Here is a 12,240-nt window from a genome sequence, read left to right as displayed (position 1 = left end):
ATAACTGGCAGTGGGGTGTTGCTCTGTTACAAGGGACCCAGCCCGTTCTCCTGAAGGTGCTGTGATACAGGAGGGCAAACTATGCTAGACCAGACCTAATTCTAGGGAGTGGGAAGAGGTGCAGGCTCAGAGCTTGGTTGCACTGCACAGGCAGCCTCTTTGATAATAGAAAAACCTGCTGGGGCTGCAGAGAACATCAATGGGGATAGGTAGAAAGGTGACCCTGCCTCACTCTAGGGAGGGTCTGATGCTATCAAGTCTTACTAATGGAGTGGGAAGACATGAACTGGGTTCAGTAGTCACAGGTGAGAGGTTAGGAGGGCCCAAAGAATGAGTAAGTCTAGGAAGCACTGTCATTCCCAGCCCACCCGTGCCCACAGGTTAATAGTGGATATACCAATTCTGTACAGAGATAGCTGCTTACATCCTCCACCTCTTCTCTGGGCTCACGGCGTGCGATTACTGCCTCTGACTTGACTCTATAGGACATGGGAAGAAGCAGGGAGGGTAAGAGCTCTGCCAAATGTGCTCCACAGCCCAGATCTTTGGCTGCTCTAACCAAAAGGAGAGTGATTCCAAGCCCAAGAGTGAGTGAGTCAAGGTATCCTGGTGGGCAGGCAAGCCCAGAGCTGGTAGTTTCCACAGGACCCCCCCTACCTTGCCCCTCCCATCAAAGGACTAGAACAAGGGGGCAGAATTTCCAAAGACCATGTGGATTTGACCTTGGCTGATCAGAGGGCTGTGGAGCAGAGGTGTGGGTGCTTGAGTAGCCAGAGTGCCTGATAAGCCCCTCATTCCTGAATGAAGACTAGAGTGAGAGTTGTAGCTGAGGATGGCACCACCATTCCCAGAAAGGCACATGAAGTAGGACTCTACCTGGTGAGGGCACAGAGGACTTGAGAGGAGACAAGGAACCTACCCAGAGGCTGGACCTTGAGCAGAGAGCACAGAAAGCTACTAGGGGAAGCATAAGGCTCTGAGATGTTAGAAGTGGAGGCTGCCTTTATAATAAGGACATAAAGAGGTGGTAGCTTGGAAACCCAAGTCTCTGGTGTTCTCACCTTTTCAGCTCTTCTTCAAGCTCTTTGATTCGGTTTTCCAGCTTGACTTTAGCTTGTTTGGCGGCTTCCAGCTCACCCTTCAGTACCTCCTGCTCTCCTGATAGCTGGTCAACCTTAGCAATGAGGTCGTTCTTCACCACATTCAAAGCATTTCTTTTAAGGGCAGAAAGATGAGGGCACACATGTGTACTCTGTGACAAGGATTCTGTTTTATTCTGAGACAGAACCTAGCTTCAAACTCATACTCCTCCTGTGTCTGCCTTTTGAATATCAGGAGCATAGACCTTTCAGACATCCTAGCAGGCACATCGTGGTCTACAATGGGAACACCACTCTGACCTGGGCACTGAATGTAGCAGTCTTCCTTGCTAAAGCTCCTTACAGTAAGCTTTCTGAAGGAATCACTACGAAGTTCTATGGGTTGTGCCCACTAGAGGGAACCATCCTGCCCTGGGTCAGACCCAGCTGGTGCAGAAGATTCTTACTTTGTCTCTAGAAGCTGTGAGTTCTCCAGCAGCAGGTTCCCCACTTCTTTGCCCATTCCTGAAATGAAAGGACACGGTGAGCTTTTGAGCCTCTCTAAGTAGATCTTGTTCTACTGCATCTGCCACTGCCCCAGAGTAACAACTTTCCTGGCCCTGAGCCTTCAAGTGGAAAGGGAAGAGGGCTTGACATTCCAACCTGCAAGGTAGTTGGGCTGCAAAACGAGGGGCAGTCAGACCTGGAGAGATCCTTGGCCTCATCTATAGCCATTAGAAAGCCCTGCTCTTCCCTGAGTTCATAATGAGTTTGATATTCCTTCTAGCTAGATCCCAGCAAAAATTCAATCTTGTAGCAGGCCCTGGAGTAGCCCCTGTGATGTCACTTCACTCCGTGCCCTTAACCATGTCCCCACGCCAGCTCTATTTTACTTACAACAAACCAAGGCCTTTCAATGCCACCCACTGGTGAATAAATGTTGGCATTGTGACAAAGGACAGAGACGACAGCACAGTACTCAGAGAAAACCTTTGCCCCAAGGATGACGGCTTACTTCAGTTGCAGCCCACCATGAGGTTACATGTAGGTCTGGTAGGACCTGACCCTTAGCAATGGGATCAGGAAACATGAAGAGGGAATGATGTGTGGACTGGACCTTTTGTGGGAAACTGACCAACCCTTTTGCCAATAGAGTGAGTTCTCTGAATATACATCTATAATGACCAAAGAAGCAAACTTAATCCTCAGGTTAGCCTTCCCCATACTCTGTCTGAAACAGCAAAGGCAAAGTGACATGCTAGTCGTTTGTTGCTCAGCCTGACGTCCACCTGACCTCCTTTGCTTCAAACAAGGGTGTGTTTTCCCCTGGTAGCCTAAGAGAGAATACCAGGTAAAGGTCTGTCCTGAGCCTATAGAGCCTCTTCTTAGAGACTGACAGTAGTTTACCTATGGTGATGATCAGCTTGGAGGGAGGGCCACCTCCCACCCCAGGTGAAACAGAATGGAAAGATGGCACCTCACCCCAAGCCTGAGGTACCTGGAAATCCTGAAACCCCACTCACTGCCATTGGCCCACCATGAAGAACAAAGCAAATGGCTCATGAAGCATGAGAAGATGTTGGACAGAGAGAGGAGGCCAGAAGGAGGAAAAACAGACACTTAAGCAGGGCCTTGGCCTTACCAAAAAAATCATCGCGCACTACGGGAGCATCCCAATCCCACAGGAGACGGGCAACAGGGCGGGAGGAGGGAGAGAAAAGAAGCGCGTTAAGCCTATGTAGACAGCAAGGTGGGAGGTGTTGGGGGCCACTTCTGGTTGGGTTAGAGTTGGCAGCAGAAGGGACAGGAGGGCGGGAGGCTGGATGAAGCCAGGGACTCCTGTGAAACTTTATCTGTGGGCAACAGAATAGATAGCCAGAGGAAACCACACAATGAGAAGCTGTGCCCACGGGCTTGGCTGCCATTGAACACACAAAAGGACCACAATTATGTAAGTCTGTGGGCTTCAGAGCTTCCTGTGCACAGCCGTTTAGCCTGGCTATCCAGGTGGACTGCACTTGACAGGGAGGGGCCTCATGGCACCCTTAACTTCTGGGGTGTACTGCCTTATGTTCCCAATGGCTCTGTAGATACCCCAGAAATGGCCACCAGGCCTTCAGGCCTTTTCAAGTTTGAAGATGGAGGTCACATATTTAGAGTCTGTCAGTAGTCAGTGGAGCAATCCCATCTGGGCATTTTGGGCAATAGCAGGTTGGGAGCAAAGCGCTTGCTATAGGGGCTAAGTGGCCTGGAGCAGCCAGACAGAAATAAAAGGTCAGTGTGCACAGCCCTTGGTGATGGTCAGCGGCAGGGGAGAGTCCCACGTGTATGCCCCACCCCCTGCTCCAGCTGCTCTTCACAGTGGAAAGGGGACCACATGGAGACAGACGGGAGAGATACACACCTGAGAACTCCCCTGGGCCGCATCCAGTGAAGCCGAGAGACAGGGAAGGAAGCAACAAAGATCAATTGGTAACTAGAACCAATAAATACAGACATTCTTATTAAAAAAAAAAAAAGCAATAATGATTCAGCCATTCCTATGTTGATGGGGATGAAAAACAAAACACTTCAGCAGGTCCAGGTCAATACATCCATGGATACAGAAACCATAAAGGGAGAAACCAAAATGGACGTCCCTCCCTCTCCAAGGACCGTAGAGTAACCTAGTTCTTGTTCAGCCCTGCCAGAATCTGTAGCCATCCAGTTGTATGCTAGCACCCAGCAGACCTCAACAATCATGGCCTATAAAGAGAAGGACGTGAGCGCATTGTGAGCAAAGGACATCAAGGAAGCCATCCAGAATGAACAAACTGTGCTGGTGGCCCACAGAAAGAGGCCTGACATGTCACAGACGTACACCTGCACCTCGATTCAGGGGTCTCCTGTTCAGGCAGTATCTACAGGAGTAGAGGGAGGGAGAACATGACCTTGACTGTGGCACAAGAAGAGGATAAAGGAGATATTATCCTACTGTGAAAAGAAAATAAACCAAAGGGTAGTGTGTGTGCGTATGTGAGTGTGTGTGTGTGTATGTGTGTGTGCACGTACGTGCATGCATGCGTGCGTGCGTGGGTGGCGGCTAGGGATCATGCAGTGATTTGAACAGACTTCACTAGGTACAGGCCACTTTGGTAGGAAAAAAAAAAGGGACTGAAGTAGAAAAACACCCTCACCCTTCCCCCCCGGCCCCCCTCCCCCGCACCCCCTCCAGTAAGTTTAAGGAAATAATTCACTGTGCTTGTGTACTTTCCAGGGAAGAAAAGCAGCATGAAAACCTACTTGATTTAAATAACAAAATGTTTGTCACAGAAATCTAAATAAAGCAGAGTACCAGTTCAGAAGGAGCATCCCTTTCCTCACACCTCTCTAGACAAACATCCCAGGCTATCCATCTCCAGGCAGGTAGTATGGCATCAGGGATTCTAAGCACTTTGGGTGCTTTGCATCACTGCTCATCACCATCTCTCCTGTCATGCAAAAGGCATTCATTATCCTGCATGACCATGCAGGACACAATGGTACAGATCACCAGAGAACTTGTGGCCTACCTACCTGCTGTTCCACAGCTCCTGCAGAGCTCCACAGAGGGAGCAGGGCAGCTGCTGATTAATTTTAACTTTCATTTTTCATTAATCCTGAAGCAGAGTTGTTTTTATGTCACCTGTGATTTGCTTCAATGGTAAAAAATACACACACACACTTTCTTGTCATTTTCGTTTGTTCTGAGTGCTGGAGATCAAATTGGCTCCTACTAAGCATATGTCCCACCACTGAACTGCACTGACTGCACAAACATACTTATCACAGTCACAAGAGTGAACATTTTCTTTTTCTTCTTTTTTTTTTCAAGACAGGGTTTCTCTGAATTGGTTTGGAGCCTGTCCTGGAACTAGCTCTGTAGACGAGGCTGGCCTTGAACTCACAGAGATCAGCCTGCCTCTGCCTCCTGAGTGCTGCAATTAAAGGCTGGAGTGAACATTTTCTTTGTTGGTTTTGTTAATATAGAGGCCCAGCTTACAGAAATATTCTCCAATATCCTTTCTCAGATATACTGCTCTGTATTTTTGTTTAAATATTTGATCAACCTATAATTAATTTGTTTTATGGTGTTAGATGAGATAACCATTTTATTACTACATACATGGAGTGGAATTCATATCAGTCCAAACAGCTCTGATTCCATCCTCTTACACAAGTTTGTCTACTTCTCAAAGATAGCTGTTTCTAGACATCTAGGCCTGCTTACTACCTGGGGCAGTCTGCTACAGAAGGAATCAATCTAACCACTGTACACCAGAATGACACAGACTGGGTCTGCTTGTCACAATTCAGATTCCTGTAAGTGATGCAGGGGAAACCCATGGCTTCTCTGAGCACTCCTTATGTGTACATGGGAAACACAATCTCCTTATGGTGCACGGTGTGACTTCCCTAGCACACAGTGCAGGCAGAGGTTGGCTTCACACTTCCTACTCCTAAAACATCCATTCTGTAATGTGTTTTCCTTGGCATTTCTGGAGGCTTGTGTATATGCATGTAGGAGGTTTTAAACAATAACTGGCATGTTATAGTTTAATTTGCAGCTTTTTTTTTTTTTTAAACTGAGCTTCTTAAAATAGTGCCATGTTACTACTTCAGTTTGATAGATACAGTGTGTGCCAGGCTACCTTTTACTACCTTCATTGCTGAGATATATGGAGCTGAAAGCTAGGATTCCTGGGCAGAGAGCTGACCATTGTCCCAGCTGAAGACCAAAGCAGCCTTTATCTAGTGACTTAAGGCTATGTTTGTGAGAATATAGCACCTGTCCCTTTTCTGCCTGTGAGATGCTCAGACAGCAGTAGAGTTGTGTCTATAGCCACACAAGTTGCTCAGGTGTGCTTACACATTGTTTCCTGCTTTCTGAGCTATGCCATCTTTAAAATCACATATGAGTGATTGTGGACCCAAGCCAGAAGGGCTCTTGGGTGGATAGCCAAGCAGAGGAGACAGACCCCAGCTCATTCCTCCAGAACTTGGTCACCATATTAAGTCATCTGGCACTGAACTCACAGATTATACAGTAGTGAGTCCTGCCTAAGCACCTTATGGCCCATCTGACTTCCTCATTCCCACATAAAAAAAAGACTCTAAAACACATACTACCAAGAGTGGGTCTCATGGCTATCTTAACTCAGGATGGCCACAATCTCACAGAAATGACAGCAGAGTAAGAGATGCACAGCAGTACACAGGGAAGGATGTCTTTGTTGTGGCAGAGTAAGACCCTGATGCCTACTTCCCCAGAACAAAACCATCACCATGCAGCCTGTCTGCAGCCACAATCCAGCTACATAAGTTCATACCCTGAAATCCCACCCTTTACTACCTGACTATGAGGTGGCAGCCTCCCTGTGGAGTAATGAGAAGCAGCAGCAGCATGGTCCTAACCTGCTTAGAATTGGATGTGGAGGCCTGTGGAAGAAGCCTGTCCATGTCCCCAGCACGTAGAGGGGTGACCTCGGAGCCACCCAGGAATGGCTGCTATGGGTGTGTGCTAGAACTGTAACCTAAGATCTAGAGCTTTCCCAGAGTGTGGGCCCTACTCCTAGCACAGCTGCCCATAAGGGACATTCAGGGGACACCAAATGCCAATAGTAGCACTCTGTGAATACATTAAAACTATAAGCTAGAGACTTTACGGGATGTTCACAGAATGTCAAAGAGTGTAGGTGGATAGGTTGTGTTTACCTAGGAGGTCGGCTCCCTCATCCACATCCCCGATGACCTCAGACCCCGCTGTAGATAATTCATGATACAGGGAGTCAGTGTTGATGCCAAAAGCTTTGTTTACGATTCCCTGGGTCGGGCTGTTGGGATACACACAGAAAGAACAATTAGGAACAGCACGAAGTACCTACCACCTGACAGCAACCCTCCAGCGTATGTCAGGGTCTGCAACTGAAATGTCTCCAAAAGACATCTGGATACTAAAATGGTGCAATCTTAGGAAGTGGGGCTCAATGCGAGGAAATGAGATGACAGAGGGTATGCATTTAAAGACACTTCAGCCCTTCCTCCATTTCCTAGGCTCCACAAAGTAAACAACTCTCTTACCATAAGCTTTATTCATTAATACTGTGTTATCACAGGTCCAAAGGCTAAATAAAGCCATGAAACATTTGAAGCTGTGAGTCAAAATTCAATCTTTGTTTTTCTGTTTTGTTTTGTTCTTCAGGACAAGGTCCCTCTATGTAACAGCCCTGGCTGCCCAGGAACTCACTATTTTGTCACAGGGATAGGAAGCTGTTCAATGACAACCCTGTACTGTGGGTACAGATGTGACTGGAATATGTTGATCTCTCATCCCCAACCCCAAAGGCACACCAAATCCCTCATCCAGGGTCTGGCTGAGTGAACACCTGCTTCCTGTGCGGTCTAGACGGGTTTCCGGACACACATCCAGCTCTGGGGTGGAGTCGATAATGTCCTGAACATCAGACCACTCATCGCTGCTGCCCATACCTAGTACAGAACACAGGGAACGTGGTGTCAGGGGACAGCCTGGAATTTCTGCTATATTCATAAAGGCTACCTGGGACTGCATCTATAGAATTCACACTAGTTTCCATAGACATGACTATCAAAAAAGGGTCTCATACTGGCCAGGTAGATGGAGACGCCAATACAATAGGGAGTCTAGGGAAGAAGGTACATATCAAATAGATATGCAGTGTGAGGATAGATCCCGCTCCCTGCCTTGTGTGACAGCATTTGGAAACTGGGTCTTTTGTTTTGTTTTTCCAAACAGGGTTTCTCTGTGCTGCCCTGACCATCTGAGAACTCAAATTTGTAGATCAGGCTGGCCTTGAACTCAAGAGACTAGCCTGTCTCACCTGAGTACTGGGATCAAGGGAGTGCACCACCACCTGGTGAAACTGGGTTTTTTAATGTTCATCTTATTTTTGAGACAAAGTCTCATGTACCGAAGGCCTCCTCTCAAGAGCTGAGATTATAGGTGTGTGCCACCATACTCAGCTTGGAGTCTGGTCTTTAAGAAAGTGATCAAGGGAAAAGAAGGCCACCTGGCTCACCTCACTCCCTAGGAGATCAAAGCATAAACACTGTGAGGACACCGGGAGGTGGCCCTCTGTAAGCCCAGGAAGAAGGACTTCTGGAAAGACTAGGCCTGCTTGCACCTTCCTGGTCATCCTACTTGTAGGATAGCTATTAAAACTGCCTACCTTCAGTACTTGCTATAGAAGCCTTAGCTATCACATCTGTTCTAACCAATGCCCAAAGAGAAAGAAACACCTCCCAGGTGTCAGCAGCAGAGGTGGCAGTGAGTAGTAGGTATGTGACCTTCCGCTAGGGATGGGATGGCTGGTGGTGCATTGGACAGGCAGTGCACTGGATGGACAGACTACATACCAATGCTGACGTTCCGCATCTCCTGGGTGACCTGGACCTCCATGTTGCGGCTGTTGCGTTTCTCTCGGGCCCGCTTGTTGTTCTTTGTGACACTGCCATAGTCTCCCAGGGGCTGCAGGCTCTCATTGAGTGGTGTGACTGCTGCTGAGGGCACGGAGGATGTGGGTGTGTTGGACTTGGTACCTGTGGTGCTGGGTGTTGCAGCTGCTGAGGACTGGCCTGACTCAGACATCTCATCATTTGGACACTAGAGCCAAACAGAGGAAGGAGGAAGAACATCACAGTAGGCCATGGTATTATGGTTAGATTGGCTGCTGAGACCCCATAGCTCTGCTTCTCTGTTACATGGCTACAATCAAACAACACTGTGTCCACCTGCAGAGGCAGGGGTTTCCTTTTGGCCTAGTTACTCCTAAACAATGATGCTCCCCATATCTGCCTCTAATTTTCCAAAACCAGCCATGGCCTCACATTAACAGAATTTTCAGCTGCCACAGGACAGCCCAGCACAATCATGAGTGATGATGTGATGGTATACAGAGAACATGGTAGAAGACACAGTGTGTTGGTCAGAAACTAATGGCAGACTAGCATGGGGCAAAAGGCTCTACCTTGGGATAAGAAAGCTGCTACCTGGCACTGGGTGGTCAGGTTGTGCTTACACTAAACTACCTCACTACTACTGTCCATCACCACTTCTAGGCCATGAATGCTCTGTCCTGGCTGAGCATAGTGAGGACAGTGGTAGAGAGGGCCACAGTGTTTCTGACTCTGTGGCTAGGACCTCCACTAAGCAGATCCTGAGTGCTTTTCTCACACATCAGCTGAAACAAAGTTTAGCTTGAACAGCAATGCAAATTCTGCTTTAATAAAATGAGCACTGTTCTGGAGGAACTTCAGGCTCTTATAGAAACCAGCTGCTAGCCTTACAAATCTTCGGAGGAAAAAAGGCACTTAATTGAAGTGCAAAGACATTTCAATTGAAACAGGAAGCAAACATTTTTTTCTTAAGCTCTTGACAAAACATTAGACAATTTCAATAAAAACTGTCTCCAAATATTCCTCTATTAACTAATATTGACGAATGTATATGACATGGGACTGATTAGATGCCCTGGTCATTCCAGGAAGCAGCTAGCCTTCAGATTCCTTTGCTTCTCTGTTGGGAAGGCCAAAGAAGACAATTAAACATCTCAAGTATGCACTGTACTGGGTTCTGGAGTCTTGTCTTCTAGAGAGAGGGCATGTCTAGAAGAGGGTTCTGTTGGTGAGGATGTTCATCAGGGTGTAGTGAGGAAAGGGAAGTGTGTGGCTCTGTATAGAGATATCGACTAAACAGTATACACCCGAGTCTCATGGGTCAGAGCTTGTTCTGTGGGTGCCTTTGCTCAACTCACTGGGACTGCCAAGCTCTAGTAAGAGTCTTTCAGTACTGGATACAGTCATGTCTTCAAAGGTCAAAGTTCGGGCTTTATCTATTAAGCTGTTTTATTTCTATATAAGAAATTACGTAGGGATTCTTGGCAAAGGACTGTTCTCTTGTCAGAATTTATTGGCTCCCAGCATCAAGTGAGTGAAGACCAAGGATGCTGTTCTACAGGAAGGCCCATGGCCAAACATAATTCAGCCCTAGCCAGCAGTCCTGAGGTGAGGGCCCTAACATCAGCATGTAGTTCAGTCATCTTGGAAATGGCTTTGTAACAAAGTTCTAGCTCTGGATCTGTATCCAGCTTCTGCCCAATATCACAAGGGAGAAACATTTTTCTTCTTCACATCCTTTTGAGTGCCAAAAGAGGTGAGCTTGGTTTACGATGTAGCTCTCAAAAGACTTGTGACTGCCCCTCTTCAGAATCATCCAGGTGTCTTCCAGATGTAGACCTCTGCTGCTGCCACCCAGTAAAGGGCAAAATGGAAACTCCAAGCAGGCCAGGAAGAAGCCAGGGTATGAGTTCCACTCATTTCTAGACCTCCTTCCTCAATTTCTATTTCTTCTGCCTATTGTAAAAATGGGGGCATTTTGCCCTTGGGCTGCGCCTCCCCCAGTGCCCCCACTCTGTTATCCTACAGGGCCACACTTACCCAGGGGATACACCCCCTGGTCACCACTTACCTAGGGCAAACCTCTCAACCTCCTAAACATCAACGGGGAGCAGTGACCTCCAAATGTATTGCAAAGAACCCACACTCTTAGCGGTCATTCCTCACCATGAGTAGTCACAACTGTTTGGTTAAAACACTACAGTATATAAAAACAAAAAACAAACAAAAAACAAACAAAAATTAAGAAATTAGAAAAACCTTAAAATTTGGAGCATAAAATAAAAAGAACTTAATATAATTACTTTAAAAAAAATAAAAATCAAATAAAACATACAACAAACTAAAACATGTAACAGAGAGAAACACCATAGTAGAGACAGAAAAGACATGGTAAGAAGAAAAGCTGGTAAAGCATGGGCCTGAGTGGGTGCCTGGAGCCAGGCTGGGTCAGCATAGGCTCTCATGCCCTTCTTGTAGCTTCTGCAAATGCTTAAGGGCAAGCCTTCCCACAGGTCTGGTTTAAGAGAGCATGAGTGAGCAAGCGACTGAGCATGAAAAGCTGGCATAATGGCAAGGCCATGCCTAGATGTCCAGGGACAGCATAGCACTTATGGGTCTTGCTGCCTTCTTCTCAGGGCACAGAGAGAGGGCATCAGCACCTATCTTGAAGAAATACTCATTGCCTAAAACCACTGTAGAAGCAGTAGGTCACTTTCTGACAAAGGCGGCAGCACACAACAGCCCCTGCAGGCAAGCTGAACACAGAAAGAACAGTCGGCCAAGAACAACAGCAGGGAATTTCAGAAGTTCTGGACCCCACATCCACCAAGTCCAGAGACCCAAGAGTACATGACCCCCAATCCCCTCAGTGGAGAACTTTCCACCAGACCCAAGGGCACCTCCTCCACCCCAGGAAGACAGTCTCCCTTACCTGGTAATGCTGCAGCTACCTTCTAGGTAATCTGAGCACACAAACCCCTTGTACTGGAAAATGACCTGGGGCCCTGAATGAATAACCTGGCCTTTTCTGAGCTCTACGTTTGGGGTACATACCTGCAGGTGATAGTATCTGCCTTCTCAACTTGTGGCTGAGGAATGGCTAGTGACAAGTAGAAAAGAGCCCAGGCCAAAGCTATTATTTATGCCTCCTCTTAGCAGAAGCTTCAGACCCTAGGCTCTGAATGCCTGTAAAAGCCCCAGAAGCACCATGTAGCCTGGCTAGGCATCTAGTCAGAGAGAGGCATGTGCTTGGGGTATGTTCTGATGTAGCTAAGTTCAGCCTTAATAGGCGTGGCTTCCTTAGCTATAGGGTAGCCTGAGAAACAAAGGCAGGCTAGCCTGGTCTCACAGGTGCTAGAGTGAGGTCATGCCTCCTGACATCCCAGTTCTGTTTCTCTGTCCCTGTTTTATGTTGGGATGGTTGGTGGACTAACTCAGGGAAAATAGCAAAGACTAGATTCTCCTGAAAGGACATGGGATACCAGTAGTTTGGGGACCCTTGCTACAACCATGACTACAAAACCTGGTAGCTGGAGCTGGACTGCAGCTGGCCGAGGTCACTCAGGTGCCAGTGGTCCCCCGCAGGCACGAGCTTGCCCCCCATCTGTGCACGTACCATGCCGTCAGCCAGAGGGAAGACATTCAGAGAGGTGGGACGCTCCTTCCTGCTGCAGTAGGAGGTAGATAAGCACAGGAGTGAATGGTTAGA

At 47.5% G+C, this 12,240-nt stretch overlaps 1 protein-coding gene across 19 annotated transcripts in view; it reads right to left on the bottom strand.

The window, feature by feature from the left end:
• The window catches only part of Mapk8ip3 (mitogen-activated protein kinase 8 interacting protein 3), a 41,890-nt gene that overhangs the window by 8,458 nt on the left and 21,192 nt on the right, over window positions 1–12,240 (bottom strand). For 4 of the 19 annotated variants that reach the window (XM_051181141.1, XM_051181144.1, XM_051181145.1 and 1 more), the window contains 9 exons: window positions 12,055–12,199; window positions 8,493–8,739; window positions 7,484–7,586; window positions 6,813–6,931; window positions 3,484–3,495; window positions 2,722–2,739; window positions 1,547–1,604; window positions 1,062–1,214; window positions 398–479 (listed from right to left, as the gene is read on the bottom strand). In XM_051181141.1, coding sequence (XP_051037098.1) covers window positions 398–479; window positions 1,062–1,214; window positions 1,547–1,604; window positions 2,722–2,739; window positions 3,484–3,495; window positions 6,813–6,931; window positions 7,484–7,586; window positions 8,493–8,739; window positions 12,055–12,199 — 937 coding nt within the window. The remainder of the gene's footprint in view (window positions 1–397; window positions 480–1,061; window positions 1,215–1,546; window positions 1,605–2,721; window positions 2,740–3,483; window positions 3,496–6,812; window positions 6,932–7,483; window positions 7,587–8,492; window positions 8,740–12,054; window positions 12,200–12,240) is intronic. The other 15 variants (XM_051181154.1, XM_051181156.1, XM_051181159.1 and 12 more) reach the window with 8 other exon arrangements.

The sequence above is a fragment of the Phodopus roborovskii genome, unplaced genomic scaffold (assembly GCF_943737965.1).
Source record: "Phodopus roborovskii unplaced genomic scaffold, PHOROB, whole genome shotgun sequence".
In the NCBI taxonomy this organism is placed as follows: Eukaryota; Metazoa; Chordata; class Mammalia; order Rodentia; family Cricetidae; genus Phodopus; species Phodopus roborovskii.
This window is presented reverse-complemented; position numbering and strand designations above follow the sequence as displayed.